General features: G+C 40.4%; 1 protein-coding gene across 1 annotated transcript in view; it reads left to right on the top strand.

Moving 5' to 3' along the window:
• The window catches only part of LOC124553199 (zinc finger protein 721-like), a 177,449-nt gene that overhangs the window by 73,056 nt on the left and 85,480 nt on the right, over positions 1-18,913 (top strand). Inside the window, exon 4 of the mRNA XM_047127094.1 lies at positions 8,216-8,431. Within this exon, the coding sequence (XP_046983050.1) occupies positions 8,216-8,431 (216 nt within the window). The remainder of the gene's footprint in view (positions 1-8,215; positions 8,432-18,913) is intronic.

The raw sequence follows: 18,913 nt of genomic DNA, 5'->3' as shown, positions 1-18,913 counted from the left end.
CATAATCTTCATTATTTCGGGCGTTATGAACTTTTTGAAAGCTTCTGACACACTAGAGGTCGAACCTTCATGAAAATTCACTATATTTTGTACTGACCTGCATACTTGCCTTGGAGGTGCAGTAATATATTCCGTATTGCTTTTTGCTGTAACAATGATACTGGAAGCAGTTGCATGCTGTTCATCAGAGGATGAACTCTGTGAACTTGACTCATTTTCAACTGGTGTGTCACTATCGTATGTCACAAGTGTATCATCATCTTCTGGATCACTTTTATCACCTTCACTTGCTTCATTTATCATAGCTGACGCCTCTTCATCTGTGAGAAACCTCAGTTACTGACGAGACATTTTATTAGAACTGTGAGTAATGTACAACAGCTCAAACAACAAAGAAAATTTATTTCAAAACAACGATGGCAACGCAATACAGTGGTATGAACAGTCAGAAACTGCATTTCTTTCTGCCATATTGAGATATATTTTAATGAGAAAAGTTGTCTCACTGATGTCTAAGGGGGGGGGGGGGGGACTGCCTTCACTTATATTAAATATAATAGGCAGATTTAAATAATTCACAAAAATTATAAAACCACGACAGCACATTCTCTAGATATTTTTCTAAAACTACCTAAATTCTTACTTCTTCACTCCAACAAATAGATATATTATGCAAATAAAGCAAACAGTGGGGGCAATTTTTGACCCCCCCCCCCTTTCCCCCTAGTGGTGCTAGGGGTAATAATAACCTGACACTTTTCACAGATTATGCAGTTATATATAATAAAGTAATGTCTGAAAAACATCTTCTTCAGTGTTGTTGTGATCTGCAGTCCAGACACTGGTTTGCTGGAGCTCTTCATTCTACTCTATCTTGCGCAAGCCTCTTTGTCTCCACTTAGTTACCACAATCTACATCTATTTGAACCTACATACTGTATTCATCCCTTCATCTTCCTCTACAATTTTACCCCCTCCCACCATCACACACACACTTTCTTCCATTACCAATCTGGGAATTGCTTGATACCTCAGGGTGTATCCTGTCAAGCGATCGCTCATTTTGTCAGGTTGTACCGCAGATTTCTTTCTTCTCTAGTTTGACTCGTACCTCTTTATTTGTTATTCGATCTGCTCGTCTAACCTTCAGCTTTCTCCTATAGCACCATACCACCAAAGCTTCTTTTCTCTTCTTTTGTGTATTTCATACCATCCACATTTCACTTGCATACGAGGCTACACGAAAGACTGATTCCATCAGAAAAGGACTCCTGACACCTTATATAATTCTAGAGGGTAACAAATTCATCTTTTTCAGAAATTTTCTTCATGCTATTTACGATCAGCATTGTATATCCTCTCTATTTCTGCTGTCATCAGTTATTTTGCTACTCATCTCGTACTTTTAGTGTCACATTTCCAAATCTAATTCTCTCAGCACTGCTTTATTTGATTCAACTATATTTCATTTCCTTGTCTTACTTTTGTTGGTGTCCATTTGTGATCTCTCTTCAAAACTGTTAATTTCTTTCAGCATCTCTTCAAAGTCCTTTGCTGTTTTTGGCAGAATTACAATGTCATCAGCAAATCTCAAAGCATTTATTTCTTCTCCCTGAATTTCCTTTCCAAATTTCTCTTTTGTTTCATTGACAGCTTGCTCAATGGACAGACTGAATAGCGTCAGTGACAAGCTTCAATTCTGCCTCACTCCCTACTCAGTCGCTGCTTCCCTTTCGTATCTCTTGACCACTGCAGTCTAGTTTCTGTACAAGTTTTAAATAATATTTTATGCCCCGTAGTTTGTCCCTGTTACCTTTAAAATTTCAGACAGTGTAGTCAGTTAACATTGTCAAAAGCTTTGTCTGAGTCTACAACTGCTGTAAATATAGGTTTGCCTTCCCTTAACCTACATTCTTAGATAAGTCATTTTGCCTCACGTGTTCGTACATTTCGCTGGAATCTAAACTGATTTTCCCTGAGGTAGGCTTCTACCAGTTTTTCATTCATCTGTAAATATTTTTTAACCATGATGTATAAAACCAGTTATTCAGTAGTATTCACCCCTGTCTGCACCTGCCTTGTTTGAAATTGTAATTATTACATGCTTCCTGAAGCATGAGAGTGTTTCAACTAGCACTCAATCTAAGGGTGGGCACATGGCCTTCACACTACCTTTATTTTCAGTCTTCCTTGCCCCCTCTCATCCTGTCTGTTTGACTCGGTGTTCGTCTTTTCACCATCTGTGTCTCTCTTGTGTTTTTATGCTGGGGATTTTAGTGTGTTGCAGAGTGGGCGGCTCATCCGTTTTTGTTCTTGTGATCAGCTAGCTAAGGCCATCTGCTATATCGTTTTTAACACCTCTTACCACTTTTTTCCATTTCGTTAATGTTTTCAATCTAGCTCAATACTTTCGTTTCCTACTTCACAGAGTTTCACACATTTTGTTCCTTCCCAGGATTTCAATTGATGGGATTCCTTGGGGTATGGTTTTAATCTGAGATCTGTGTGACTAAGGGAGAAGAGACTGATGATCATGCATTTTAGTCCCATTAATCTCCCAAATAATTAAGCAAACAACTTTTGTCTGTTCTTGTATTTGCATACCAGGTGGAATAATGGCTGGCTCTCTCAAGAATCTGAATAATGCTGCTGGAATGTTGTCTACTGCATGGACCTTGCATCCACTGAGGGCTTTCAGTGCAGTGTCATATCCTTCTTGCAGTATCATATCCCCCTTCTTATTTTCACCTGCTTCCCCCTATCTTTCAATAATATTGTCCTCTGGTTTGCTATCCTTATATAGACCTCGATTACTCCTTCCAACATATTTTAACGCTTTACTTTCACATTTCTTTTTGATATGCTCTATTTAAATTAAATATGTTACATTGTTCCTCACGCTCTTACCATTTTGTAGGTGCTTCGATCTGTGGCAGACTTTTCTAACCCATTTATTGATTTATATCTCATAAATACTTGAAATTTTTTACCATTTCTATTTGAACATTGTGGGTCTGTAAAATTTTTGGTGCATTTTTTATGCCAGTGATAAACTTTGTATTCTCAGTGTTATCTGTTCCAAGAGATTGACTCGTGTTTCTGTGTGCTAGATTTTCATATAGTGCATCGACATTCTCGTATTTCTGTGTGCTAGATTTTCGTATAGTGCATCGACATTGTCTGCAAATGCCAGGCGGCTTACTTCAGTGCACTGTTTCTTTCATTCAAGTTCTATTTGTGACTCTTAATATTCTTTAATTTTTCATTTCAGACCCTTGCAATATTTTTATAGTACTCAGTTGAAGAGGGCTAAAAACAAACCATCAGCTAGACTTACACTACTATTTTTTTAAAGGTCTTAGAACTTTCACCCATGAACTTGACTTTTGAGACTGTGTCTGTAAACATTTGGCTGATTAGATTTGCCAATTTATTTTTAATACCAAATTTTTGGAATAGTTTATGCAGCATTTCCTGTATCATCTTCTTGAAAATGACGAATGCTACACCAACATCTTTAGAGTTCATTAGACTGTGATGCATTATAGATTTGAAATTGAATATCTGTTCTGGGCAGTATGTGCCTCTTCCAAAGGCCTGTTGATATTGTGTAATTGTGAGTGGAGATATTTTTTTAGTTTTATTCAATAGAATTTTCGAAAAATATTTTATAGGCAGCTGATAGGAGAGATATTTCGATGTTGTTATTGACATATTTTTGTCATCTTTATTATAAAAAGGATGTATTATGGTGGTTTGCTATTCATTTGAAAACTTTCTATTTTCCATATTTCTTCAAAAAATCATTTGCAGATCTTTTATAATATTTGTTTGTGACCATTTTAGAAGTCAGCTGTTATGGAATCGTCCCTCACTCACTTTGTTATTTTTCAGAGTTTTAATGCTTTCTCTGGTTTATTTAATGGTTGGTGGTATACCTTCTCAGTAGTCAGTGAAGTCTGAGAATTCTAGTTTATGACTTCAGGCATTTAACAGTTTATCAAAATATTTTGTAACCACAGTAAGCTACGGATTATCAAATTTGTGGATTATGTGCGCAAAGTTCATGGATTTTTGGAAAAAAAAGAAAAGAAAGCCTGGAGTATTTTCTCATACTTGCAACAAATATTTTTGTTTATAACACGCTGTTATGCTTGTGAGTCATGTTTATCATCAGAAGACGATTAGCACTCCAATCCCAGCCTCAGAGATCTCTGTAATATTTTTCAATTGCTTTCATGCCAAACTTCGCAATGTGTTCTTGGTCAATTTCATGTCTATATGTTTACCTAACCCTAACCCTAATGGAGTCTTCATCTATAGTGTTCAGACTTGAGGCTGGTTTGCAGCAGCATGCCATTGCACTCTGTATCTGCCTTCCTTTTCATTTCTCCATATCTTATGTATCCTACATCACTCTTAATCTCCTGCATCTGTGACATCCTCGGTCAGCCATGCTAATTCCTTCCCTCTGTAACTCCTTCTTCTACTATTCCAATGATGTTATTGTATCTTAAAATGAACCTTACTACCAGTTTGTTTCTTCTTGTTTGGATGTGCCTCCACATGGTTTATGTACTTTTCTCTGCAACTCTTCATTTGTAACTCTCTGTCTGCAGCTTGTCTTCCTCATCCTTCTGTGGCACCAAATTTCTAGGGTTCCTAACAGCTTATCTCTCATTTCTGTATTGTCTGGGTTTCACACCTGTGTGGGGCCACACTGCAAACAAATTCTTTCATGATCTGTTTCCTTATTTCCAGGGTGATGCTCATGCTGGGTCTTTCTCAAATTAAATACAGGTTTTGTCCTGCTGTGTTTTCTCACAGTTTATTGCTGGCTTCTAGCATCCCCTGTTATCCTGCTTCCAAATACGAGCTATAGATCACCTGTCAGTTCTCACAAGTAGTGTGTAAGTAATGTTGTGGGCTTTTAGATTTAACAGATACACTATCTGATCAAAATATCCAGACATCACTGTGTAATATGGAGTGTAGTGTCACGGTGGTTTGGTTGTTTTTTTTTTACTTATGTGTGTAATGTGTGAAAGTGCTTATACCATCTCGTCAGGTGTTTTGAATACTCATGATTTCTATAAATAATTTGATCACCTTTCGCAGTAGAAGACCGGACACACTACTGCCGTGCTAATTGTTCTTCTTCACTTGGCAGTTAAGTGTGGAGCTACAAGAGAGACTGTGCTCCTAATAATGTCACCAAATCAACAGATAATCAGACATCAGATTGACTTACATATTCTTCAGCATCATAAACAATGTTTCACATCAACAACTTTCAGAACACCAGATAAGTATTACAATCACCCGAGCAGACAGTGTTCCCTATATGACAGATTGTCACCCGAGGTCCAAATCGACACCATTCTGTGGGCCGAGCTCGGCTCTGGAGTGGCACGTGCACAGAGTAAGCTGTCTGACATTTTAGCAGGTGGCAATGCTTTAATAACCGTTCTGCTCCCCAGACATATGGCTCCCACAGATTACTCCATCATTGTGCAGAATTATCCACACGGTAGGCTGTCTGGTGTTTTTGCCTAACTTACTCACCTTAAGAGACCCGTCAGCTAAGTTAAACCTCAAGTGTGACACGCTATTTCGTACAAAATAGTTTGTGACACCGCAGGCGTCGATCGCTAGATGTCACAAGAGGCAGAATCGCCAGTATAACTGGAACGGAGAATATTGTATTGTCAGTAGAGAAGCATTAAAAGTGGAATGGGTTGCTCGGGAGCACTCAGTGACTTCGAATGTGGACTAGTCGTCGGATGTCATCGGAGTAACAAATCTGTCAGAGACATTGCGACCCTTGTAAATCTGCCCAAGTCGGCTGTGGTGAGGTGATTATGAAGCAGAAAAGTGAAGGAACTGGCACAGCTAAACTGAGACCTGGGAGACCTCGTGTACTGACAGAGGATGGTTGTAAAAAACTGCTCAAAAGCAACAGAGGGAATGACTTGTGAGTTTCAAAGTGCTACCAACAGTTGAGTAGCACAACAAATGTGAGTATGGAGTTAAAAAGAGTGGATTACAGTGGTCGAGCAGCTCTTTGTAAGCCACAGATTTTGGTTGAGCAGCTCCTTGTAAGGCATATACGAGGGTGGTTTGAAAAGTTCTCAGAACAGAATAGGAAAAAAAGTACTTATATCACTGAAACTCTTTTTATTTTTCAGTGTAGTCTCTTTGTAGATTAATGCACTCGGTCTAACGACGTTCCAGTGCTTGTATCCCATCTTGAAAATGAGTTTCCTCCAGGCCTGCAAAATAGTTGTCAACTCAGGCTATCACTGCTTCATTTGAAGTGAATCTTCACCCACTGAGAAAAATTTTCAGTTTTTGGAAGAGATGGAAGTCTGATGGAGCCGTATCAGGTGAATAAGGCGGGTGTGGCAACAATTTGTACCTTAGTTTGTGTAATTTTGCCATGGCAACGGCATGTGTGTGCGGGCGTGCATTATCTCGATGGAAGGTGACTTTCTTCTTTGCTAAACCTGACCTTTTTTCATGTATCTTTTGTTGCAGTTTGTCCGGGAGGTAAGCATAGAATTCTCCAGTAATTGTGTGCCCAGTGAGGAGATAATCTACAAACAGAAGCCCCTTCGCATCCCGGAACACTGGTGCCATGACCTTTCCCTCTGAAGGAATTGTCTTTGCTTTCTTTGGTGGCGGAGAATCACCATGTTTGCACTGCTTTGACTGTTGTTTTGTCTCTGGGGTATAGTAGTGCACCCGAGTTTCACCTGTGGTCACAAACCGGGGCAAAAAATCTTGTTCGTTTCTCGTAAAATGGGCCAAACGTTGTTCCGATATGTCCGTTGTCGTGTCTTTTCGATCCGACATCAAGAGTTGCGGCACACGTCTTGCGGATAATTTTTTCAATTCTGATTCTTCGGTTAAAATGTGATATACCCTTTCAGATGACATCTGCCGAGTGTGAGCAATTCACACACTTTCAATCGGCGATCCTCCGTGACCATTTTGTGCACTTTTGCAACAATTTCTGGACTAGCTGCGTGGATCGTCTGAGTTCTCCCAATCGAATTTAAATTCGTTTGTCCACTTGGCAACAGTCAGAATAGAAGGGAGCAGAGTCCCCCATTGTATTCTGAAAATTGGCACGAATGTCCTTCACTTTTGTACCTTTCTTTAAGAAGTACTTAATCACTGCTCAAATCTTGATTTTTATCCACCTTCGTAAATCACTACACGGAAACAACAGCAGAGCTACGTCACCACCAAAGCTCACTTCCGAGCTAACATGGTACATGTTTATGGGCAACAGTCCAATGAATATCACGTGAACAGCTCGTCACACTAGTGCTGACTACTCGTGGTGATTCTGAGAAATTATCAAACCGCCCTCGTATTTCTGTAGTTAAAGCCAGGGGACATTTGTGATGGTATAAAGATCAGTGCCACTGGATTGTGGGTGGGTAATTCCGAGTGATGAGTCATGCCATATTCTGTTGCCATCTAATCGAAGGGTTTGGGTTTGGCGAATGTTATATGCCACTGCATGTAGTGCCAGCGATAAAGTAGGAAGGAGGTGGTTTTACGGCACAGGAGTATTTTTTGCGGTATAGGGTGTTGGTCTCCTTATTGTGCTTACGAAAGTACTAAATGCAGAAGGATATGAACAGATTTTACATTATTGTGTACACATACAGTAGAAGAACAGTTTGGAGACAATGACCGATTGTATCAGCATAACAGTGCACCTTGTCATAAAGCAGAATCTGTGAGGCAGTGGCTCATGTGCAACAAGATTCCTGAAATCGACTGACCCATCCAGAGACCTCACCTGAGCACAGCGGAACATCTTTCGGGTGAATAAGAATGTGGACTCGCTCCACATCCTGGTGTTGACATCGCTGTCTTCTCATGTTGCAGCTCTCGAGAAAGAATGGGCTGCCATTCTTCCACAGACATTTGGAGACCTCATCTGAGGTGTACCCCGGGACCGTCATAAAAGTGAAGGGTACAGACCCCATATTTGTGTCCACTAAGAGGCGGCCAGATAGTTTTGCTCAGATAGTGTAGCATATTTTCAAAATAAAATAGCAGTTTCTGGTAATAACACGTTTATTTTCCATTATGCATGGAGTCTCGGGTTGGCATTAACCTGGATTTGTGGTTGCCTGCTGTATTTCACGATTTTCAGTATAATTTAAATCAGTAATAAGTTATTTTATACTTTCAGATTTCAGTGCACAGTGAAGTTAATGTTAAAATAGAAGAAACAGACACCGAAACCTCACCGCCTGTTAATGGAACGAGGGAAAGCAGTTTTAAGGAGACGGAGAATCACATCCAGGTGGAAGACGATGAAACATTCCCGTTGTTGTACCCGAAGATTGAAGGAATCAAGACGGAGGCGGAAGATGAGCAGCCGTCTCAGCTCTCGAGGTTTGAAGAGGTAAGTGGCTGTAGCTCTTATTCACCCCCTGTCACACAATGTGGACACCACCGACTGTTTGTAAACTGTTCATTTGAGAACTAGTTTTCCAACAAGCGAAAGGACAAATGGTCAGTACACATATTTTATCCATAGAGATGTTGAAGCAACCGTAGACTTGTTAGGAACATCAAGTTATTCAAATAGTAGAGGCACTGACTTATCTAAAGGCACATAAACTGGTCTTAGAACTTTGCTAACCTGCAGATGAGTTAGAGTACACACACACAGACACACACACACACACACACACACACACACACACACACACACGACCATACCATATATCTGGCCACTGAGACTATACTGCCAGCCACTGTGCCTGAGAGAAGTAATCTGTAGTGTGTGCTCATTGAATTGTTAATTCCATTTAACAGGTGTTGGATTTCTTTCTCACTTTCACTGAGGATGGTAGTGTCATCACCGATTCGTCTCATTGACATTATTTCAGCCTGAATTGTAATCCATTTATTGAGCTCTTCTTTTATTTCTGTCATAGCTTCTTCGATGTATAGATTGAATGGTAGGTGTGCTACACCTTTTAAATCTGAGTACTTGGTTCGTCATCTACCGTTCTTATTGTTCCCTTTCAGTTCTTGTACGTCTATATTACTGAATTGCTAAAATTGTCACATGGTTCCAGTTGCCAGGTTGCCTGTCCAGTGGCTTCCAGAGTCAACAAAAATTTGATTTTCAGTATTTCATATAAGGGAAGCTTGGGGAATCAGGATAGTGGCTAAATGGGGACAACTACAGAATTTTTATTCTTCAGTAGAAATGAACTGTAGAGGGTGGTCCATTGATCGTGACCGGGCCAAATATCCCACGAAATAAGCGTCAAACGTAAAAACTACTAAGAATGAAACTTGTCTAGCTTGAAGGGGGAAACCAGATGATGCTATGGTTGGCCGACTAGATGGCGCTGCAATAGGTCAAACGGGTATCAACTGCGTTTTTCTATAACTAGGAACCCTCTATTTTTATTACATATTCCTGTAGTATGTAAAGAAATATGAATATTTTAGTTGGACCACTTGTTTCGCTTTGTGATAGATGGCACTTTAATAGTCACAAACATATGGCTCACAATTTTAGACGAACAGTTGGTAACATGTAGGTTTTTTAAATTAAAATACAGAACGTTGGTACATTTTATTTCAGTTGTTCCAATGTGATACATGTACGTTTGAGAACTTATCATTTCTGAGAACGCATGCTGTTACACTGTGATTACCTGTAAATAGCACATTAATGCAATAAACGCTCAAAATGTTGCTCGAAGAGTCCACGGGTATACCGCCAGTTCATAGTGTCCAACGGGCACAATATTTCAGCGATCAGACATGTCGCCATCGTCTGGTGCGCTGACGAACTGAGCTCCTGAGGGCGGGCAGCCGATTTAAATCCCCTCCCCCCGCGGGTCGCTCTCTTCGCCATCTGCGCCTGCGCGCCGGCGGTCGTGAAGACGTGGGCGTCAGAATCTGTCGTAGCATCGATGTGCTTGCTACGTCCGCCCTGGTTGCCAGTTCGTATGATTTAAATCGGCCGCCCGCCCTCAGGAGCTCAGTTCGTAAGCGCACCTGACGATGGCGACATGTCTGATCGCCGAAATATTGTGCCCGTTGGACACTATGAACCGGCAGTATACCCGTGGACTCTTCGAGCAACAAATACGCCGGGAGAAACTGAAGAGTCGCTCAAAATGATGTCCGCCAACCTCAATGCATTTGGCAATACGCATAATGACATTCCTCTCAACTGCGAGTAGTTCACCTTCTGTAATGCCCGCACATGCATTGACAATGCGTTGACGCATGTTGTCAGGCATTGTCGGTGGATCAAGATAGCAAATATCCTTCAACTTTCCTCACAGAAAGAAATCCAGGGTGTCAGATCCAGTGAACGTGTGGGCCACGGTATGGTGCTTCAATGACCAATCCATCTGTCTTTCATGCTATTCAATACTGCTTCAACTGCACGTGAACTATTTGCCGGACATCCACCATGTTGGAAGTACATCGCCATTCTGTCATGCAGTGAAACATCTTGTAGTAACATCGGTAGAACATTACGTAGGAAATCAGCATACATTGCACCACTTAGATTGCCATCGATAAAATGGGGGCCAAATATCCTTCCTCCCATAATGCCGCACCATACATTAACCTGCCAAGATCGCTGATGTTCCACTTGTCACAGCCGTCGTGGATTTTCCGTTGGCCAATAGTGCATATTATGTCAGTTTACGTTACTGCTGTTGGTGAACGACGCTTTGTCGCTAAATAAAACATCTGCAAAAAAATCTGTCATCGTCCCTTAATTTCTCTTGTGCCCAGTGGCAGAACTGTACACGACGTTCAAAGTCGTCGCCATGCAATTCCTGGTGCACAGAAATATGGTATGGGTGCAATTGATGTTGATGTAGCATTCTCAACACCAACGTTTTTGAGATTCCTGATTCTCGTGCAATTTGTCTGCTGCTGATGTGCGGATTAGCCGCGACACCAGCTAAAACACCTACCTGGGCATCATCATTTGTTGCAGGTCGTGGTTGACATCTCACATGTGGCTGAACACTTCCTGTTTCCTTAAATAACGTAACTATCCGGCGAATGGTCCGGACACTTGGATGGTGTCGTCCAGGATACTGAGCAGCATACATAGTACTCGCCCATTGGGCCTTTTGATCACAATAGCCATACATAAACACGATATCGACCTTTTCCGCAATTGGTAAACAGTCCATTTTAACACGGGTAATTTATCAGGAAGCAAATACCGTCCCCTCTGGCGGAATGTTACATGATACCACATACTTATACGTTTGTTGATACCACATACTTATACGTTTGTGACCATTACAGCACCATCTATCACAAAGCGAAAAAAGTGGTCCAACTAAAACAATCATATTTCTTTACGTACTACACGAATATGTAATAAAAAATGGGGGTTCCTATTTAAAAAAACGCAGTTGATATCCGTTTGACCTATGGCAGCGCCATCTAGCGGGCCCACCATAGCGCCATCTGGTTTCTCCCTTCAAGCTAGATGAGTTTTGTTCTTTGTAGTGTTTTCGTTTGATGCTTATTTCGTGAGATATTTGGCCTGGTCACTATCAATGGACCACCCTGTATATAAGAAGGTGCTGCCAACTTCAGATTATGTATCAGGATTCATGTATCAGGAAACTGCCTGACAGGCTACGAGTCTAGTGTTGTGTTCTGAATGTCTCATAAAAAATACCAGTAATTGAGGGTAAGAGCAACAGACACTTTCGCTTACGAATATTTTGTTTCTTTAAATGTAGTGTAATAAGTGAATTGTTACTCTGATTATGTATTTGTTTCTCGTAGTTTTTAAATCTGAGATCTGAAATGAAGTTACGGCACTTCTTCCATCCGTGGAAAATGGTTTCACTGTTACCAACCTCTGTAGCTAAAAACACTACTTTTTGGGTGAATAGGGGCACTAAATTAAAGCAAAATAGGTACAGCACATTTTTCTGATTTAGTTTTTACTATTCTCCCACAGATGGTTAAAGATAAAGGTGACTGAACTGAAGATGATACGTGCAAAGTTGCCGAGGGAGGAGCACATGTCATGCTGCATAGCTATTTGGAGTGCCTTGTTTGTGTTGTCACTGTTATCTACAAAGTTGTAATGATGATTGGTGTAAAAAGATGTGTGGACAGACTATGTTTACTGTCAAATAAGACAAGCAGTTAGTAGAATGGATGCTTTGTTCATCATCTTGTGGGTTCGGATTGGACTCTGATGTTGAAAGAAAAGTTGCTTTCTTTATATATATATATATATATATATACATGGTGTCTGTGTATGTGCGGATGGATATGTGTGTGTGTGCGAGTGTATACCCGTCCTTTTTTTCCCCCTAAGGTAAGTCTTTCCGCTCCCGGGATTGGAATGACTCCTTACCCTCTCCCTTAAAACCCACATCCTTTCGTCTTTCCCTCTCCTTCCCTCTTTCCTGATGAGGCAACAGTTTGTTGCGAAAGCTTGAATTTTGTGTGTATGTTTGTGTTTGTTTGTGTGTCTGTCGACCTGCCAGCACTTTCATTTGGTAAGTCACATCATCTTTGTTTTTAGATATATTTTTCCTACGTGGAATGTTTCCCTCTATTTTTTTTTTATATATATATATATATATATATATATATATATATATATATATGGCTAAACATATATATATATATGTGGCTAAACATATATATATATGGAAACATTCCACGTGGGAAAAATATATCTAAAAACAAAGATGTGACTTACCAAATGAAAGTGCTGGCAGGTCGACAGACACACTTTCCTTGATGTTGACCTCCACCTGTCCAATGGCCAGCTTCACACGTCCGTCCACATCAAACCCACCAACAAGCAACAGTACCTCCATTACGACAGCTGCCATCCATTCCATGTCAAACGGTCCCTTCCCTACAGCCTAGGTCTTCATGGCAAACGAATCTGCTCCAGTCCAGAATCCCTGAAGCATTACACCAACAACCTGACAACAGCTTTTGCATCCCGCAACTACCCTCCCGACCTGGTACAGAAGCAAATAACCAGAGCCACTTCCTCATCCTCTCAAACCCAGAACCTCCCACAGAAGAACCACAAAAGTGCCCCGCTTGTGACAGGATACTTTCCGGGACTGGATCAGATTCTGAATGTGGCTCTCCAGCAGGGATACGACTTCCTCAAATCCTGCCCTGAAATGAGATCCATCCTTCATGAAATCCTCGCCACTCCACCAAGAGTGTCTTTCCGCCATCCACCTAACCTTCGTAACCTCTTAGTTCATCCCTATGAAATCCCCAAACCACCTTCCCTGCCCTCTGGCTCCTACCCTTGTAACCGCCCCCGGTGTAAAACCTGTCCCATGCACCCTCCCACCACCACCTACTCCAGTCCTGTAGCCCGGAAGGTGTACACGATCAAAGGCAGAGCCATGTGTGAAAGCACCCACGTGATCTACCAACTGACCTGCCTACACTGTGATGCATTCTATGTGGGAATGACCAGCAACAAACTGTCCATTCGCATGAATGGGCACAGGCAGACAGTGTTTGTTGGTAATGAGGATCACCCTGTGGCTAAACATGCCTTGGTGCACGGCCAGCACATCTTGGCACAGTGTTACACCGTCCGGGTTATCTGGATACTTCCCACTAACACCAACCTATCCGAACTCCGGAGATGGGAACTTGCTCTTCAATATATCCTCTCTTCCTGTTATCCACCAGGCCTCAATCTCCGCTAATTTCAAGTTGCCACCACTCATACCTCGCCTGTCATTCAACAACATCTTTACCCCTGCACTTCTGCCTCGACTGACATCTCTGCCCAAACTCTTTGTCTTTAAATATGTCTGCTTGTGTCTGTATGTGTGGATGGATATGTGTGTGTGTGCGAGTGTATACCTGTCCTTTTTTCCCCCTAAGGTAAGTCTTTCCGCTCCCGGGATTGGAGTGACTCCTTACCCTCTCCCTTAAAACCCACTTCCTTTCATCTTTCCCTCTCCTTCCCTCTTTCCTGATGAGGCAACAGTTTGTTGCGAAAGCTTGAATTTTGTGTGTATGTTGGTGTTTGTTTGTGTGTCTATCGACCTGCCAGCGCTTTCGTTCAAATTGAACATAAGTTTCTAAAAGACTTAAAGGCAAAAATTGTAGGCTTATTGTTTTCTTTAAGCGCAGTCCTGAGATATCGTTCAGGAAGGATGGAGATCTCTCTTTGTATTGTTACAAGTGCCTTAATAATCATAACATTGAGCAATATTTTACTTTATTGGGTAAAACCTTGGGAGAGCTTAATTTGTGGTTAATCATGTTTGCAAATGAATGCTAGACCAAGCAACAATATATTTGCAATGAAAGTTTCCAAAGCCATCTATCTGCAGACTTGCATCAAGAGGAGTGAACTTGTTACCATTCTTGCCTGCACGAACTCGATCGGAAATTGCATTCTGCCGATGAGAATATTTAAAGCCAAAAAGTTTCATATTTAATTTTCTGTTGGTTTTCCTAGTGGTCATTGGTGACAATGACAGACTCAGTTTGAATAAATGAAGATGCCTTTTCAAAATGGTTGCATTATTTTCAAACTCATTGGGTTCCTGGAAGATGTCTCTTACTTCTGGATGGACACACTTCCCATAAAAGTGAAAAGGCGTGGAGGTTTGAGGAAAATGACGTACAGTCTAGTCATACAACTCAGTGACTTCAGCTATTAGGTAGTTTATTTTTCAAGTATTGAAGTCATATTGTGACATTGAGTGCAGTACTTTTGTGAGAAACAACCTGGAGGAAACAAAAAGCAACAAGTTCTATCTTTTGGAAAGGTTTTCAAAACAGCCTATTTGACTGCAGCGATGGCTGCTGCAGCTGAGAGTGGGTTCAGATCAACTGGGGTTTGTCCATTCAGTGCAAATGCTCTCTCAGAACGTGATTTTCTCCCTGCTTGCATGACAACAGAGGAAGCTGCTGAATATGCTGCTGTGCCCAATCATTGTCCTGTTCCTACAACGACAGAAACTAGCACTGAAAAGTAGACAGGATCCATATCACCTTTGGAATCTTTCCACTGTCTTCTTCCACCTAAGAAGAAACAAATGGACCACAATGCATCAAGAAGGAAGCAGCGAGCAGTTCACTTAACATCTCCTTGAAAATATGTTACAGAAAGGAAAAAAGTGAAGAATGGAAACAGAAGGTGGAGGAAAAAGGGGGGGGGGGGTGCTTCCAGTAACATCATGCTCAAAATCAGAGGAAGAAGATGCAATGTGTGGGTTTTGTTGTATAAAATACAGTGGCTGTATATCATCAAAATTGGGATGAAGGGGAAAGGAGTGGGATCAGGAAATGTGTGGGGTGGCTGAGACAAACAAGAAGTTTCTTTGTGATAGATGTGTATTTTAAAAAAAGACATTCAGTAGTACACAAGTTGTCCTGAGACTCTCAGAATACCTCTGTAATAAATATGTTCAGTAGGTGACAAAAGGAGAAGAAATGTTATTGTAGCACTGTCCAGTTTACCTAAGTGACTGTCCAATTCATCCTCACTGGCATGAGTAAATAGGGACATTTGGTTGCTAACTTTTATCTTGAATACACTCTCTATGTATTTCATTACAAAAGTGGTATGCCTGTAATTTGTTCCTTAAATATTATGTTGGAGAATGAACTAGAAAACTTACAGCTTCTAATAACACTAAAACCAGTATTTTAAATTTTCAAATTTTTGTCCTGATTTACTAGAGGTCACCCTAATTATAGATCTAGTTTAAAAATTTAAAATGCTTTTGTAATCCACCCGTTAAGAGGTATAATCTTAAATTGAAGGTTTTGCACAATAAGTTGAGAATAAACTCTTGGCATACATCAAATGATCATGTATGCACAGAATTAGTTGAACAGTATCATAAAAGAAAAATTGTAAGCAGATAACTAAGCTGTTTCCCTAATATCTGTGTTTTAATAATTTATTAGAATATTCCTGTTAGTTAAAGAAAGCAACTTGTAGAAGAATTAAAAAATAAACTTTTATTTATTTATTTACTGTTTCTTTGCATGAAGGTATCACAGTTGCAGTTTTTGCAAGTGTCATATATCATATAACAGCAAATTTACAATATATGTTACAGACTATAATAATGTCTTGTATCTATTCATTTATTACTCTGTGGTTGATGTCCTACTGATTTGTATCATAAGCAGTGTCTTAAAATTCATTGAATGAATATAAACATTTTTCCGTCAGAAAAGATTTTAATTTGGTGTTAAAATCAATCCCCTTGCATGTTCTTATATAGTTTGGTAAACAAAATCAAACTATTTATGCATGAATTTTGCCTTGTCGGTTTTAATTTTATTCTTTTCCAAAAGTAGTTATGTTTAGTTTTGGTGCTGTGAGAATGTGCATTACTGTTCTTGATAACTTCAGTGGTTGACTTTAAAAAAAAAAAAAAAAAAATAAACTAAAATAAAAGTTCATGACATGATTGTCTATGACTGTTGTTGTTGTTGTTGTTGTTGTTGTTGTGGTCTTCAGTCCAGAGACTGGTTTGATGCAGCTTTCCATGCTACCCTATCCTGTGCAAGCTTCTTCATCTCCCAGTACCTACTGCAACTTACATCCTTCTGAATCTGTTTAGTGTATTCATGTCTTGGTGTCCCTCTACAATTTTTACCCTTCACGCTGCCCTCCAGTACAAAATTGGTGATCCCTTGATGCCTCAGAACATGTCCTACCAACCGATTCCTTCTTCTAGACAAGTTGTGCCACAAATTCCTCTTCTCCCCAATTCTATTCAGTACCACCTCATTAGTTATATGATCTACCCATCTAATTATTCTGTAGCACCACATTTCGAAAGCTTCTATTCTCTTCTTGTCTAAACTATTTACTGTCCATGTTTCACTACCATACATGGCTACGCTCCATACAAATACTTTCAGAAAATACTTTCTGATACTTAAATCTATACTCGATGTTAACAAATTTCTCTTTTTCAGAAAGGCTTTCCTTGCCATTGCCAGTCTGCATTTTTCCATAGCACACTATGAACTGTCTTTGTGAGCTGACTAAGAATATTTAAGCCACTACTCACTTTTCCAAATACAAAATTAATGTGGTTTGTTTGCCACCGACTTTAATCAGCATATGCAACCAGAAATTTACAGAAGCCAGTTTATGTTGTTGAAATGTCACATATATTATTTATATTGGTGTTGTAAGAACTGTCTGTTTTAAATGCTAGTAACTGAGATATGATGACATTGATCTAGATGCCCTGACTGCTGAAGTATTTCACTAATTTTCTTACACCTCTAGTAGCAGAAGATTATAGCTCTTTATATTCTCTACCATAGAATAAAATATAATTAAATTGGATGGATAAAAAAAATATCTATTCATTAAGCAGTGGCAGGAGAATACACATATAAAGGTATTTAAATCTGCAAGCTTTTGGAACTAGAGGTTCCTTCTTCTGGCAGAAGGGTTGAAGGGGGAGGAAGAAGGGTGAAGGAAAAGGATTGGTAAGGTTTAGGATCTGGGGAGAGCTGGCAAAAGTCATTCAGAACCCCAGGTTATGGGAGACTTGCCAGACAGGACGAGGAGGAATGAGTCTTTCCTTCTCATCCTATCCAGTAAGTCTCCCCTGACCCGGGGTTCTGGGTGACTTTTTCAAACTCTCCCCATTTCTTAAACCTCACCAACCCTTTGTCTTCATCTCTCTTACTCCCCTTTAACCCTTCTGCCAGAAGGAGGAACCTCTGGCTCCAAAAGTTTGCAAATTTAAATACCTTTATGTGCGTGTTCTCCTGCTGCTGCTGGAGGAGATATGAAAACTTTAAAGATGGAAGATAGAGTAATAAGCAAGATAGAGATTACAGACAAAGCATAGTGCGAGAGTTAATAGGAGTGGAAAGGTAAGTGCATTATATGTGGTACAGATGCAGAACAGGGAAAAATAGACAAGTCAGAAAATAACAGATACAGGTAGTGAAGAAAGGAATATTTACTGAGAATAAATGCTGAGACCAAAGACATTAACTTAAATTGAGGCCATGTGTGTGGTGGGAGGGCTGTGAAGCAATGCTAACCTCTCCTTTGCAGAACTCCAGACTCTTTGTTACCTAAAAACTGATGACTCCATCAGTATCCTCCCGCCTGAGAAGGAATATACCACTATATTACGTGAGCAGTGGTAGCATGCAAGCGAGGGTGTATACCAGCTGTCTTGACACCTCTGTGTACATCTTCCATCGAGATTGTGTCCTCGTGATGAAAACTGGCCTCGTATAGTCCCTCCTTTAAACCTCAGGCCCTTCACAAAGGCTAGCACCTCAATCCGCAGAACTTCTTACCCCACACAAAACACACACCCCCACATTTTACCTTCTTCCTAAGATCCACAAACCCAATCATAGCTGCTGGCTTCAAAGCACCAACCAAATGTATATCTGCTTTACTTTATCAACGCCTGCAACATATAGTACGAAGACTTCCCTATTGTGTTAAAGACACCAACCATCTCCTAGACTGTCTGAAATCTGTGTCTGTCCCACTCCCATCACATACCTTGCTTGTCATTGTCACCATTGGAGCCCTATCACTCTATACCAGCATCCCTAAAGCACATGGTCCGTCTCCTGCTCAACATTACCCCGACCACTGCTCACGTTATTCCAAACCTGTGATGTCTTTCTTGCTCACTTTAATCAACTTGTAGACTCATGGTGAAGCTGATCTGTTAAACTTTTTGGAATCTCAAAATACATTTTCCCAATTAAATTTCGTATGGCCCTTTCCGAATCCCATGCCACTTTCCTTGATGTTGACATCATCCTCATTGAGGGTCAGCTACACACTTACTTTCACATTAAACCTACTAACAGTACTTACATTTTGACAGTTTCCATCCTT

The sequence above is a fragment of the Schistocerca americana genome, chromosome 11, assembly GCF_021461395.2.
Source record: "Schistocerca americana isolate TAMUIC-IGC-003095 chromosome 11, iqSchAmer2.1, whole genome shotgun sequence".
Classification (NCBI taxonomy): domain Eukaryota; kingdom Metazoa; phylum Arthropoda; class Insecta; order Orthoptera; family Acrididae; genus Schistocerca; species Schistocerca americana.
This window is presented reverse-complemented; position numbering and strand designations above follow the sequence as displayed.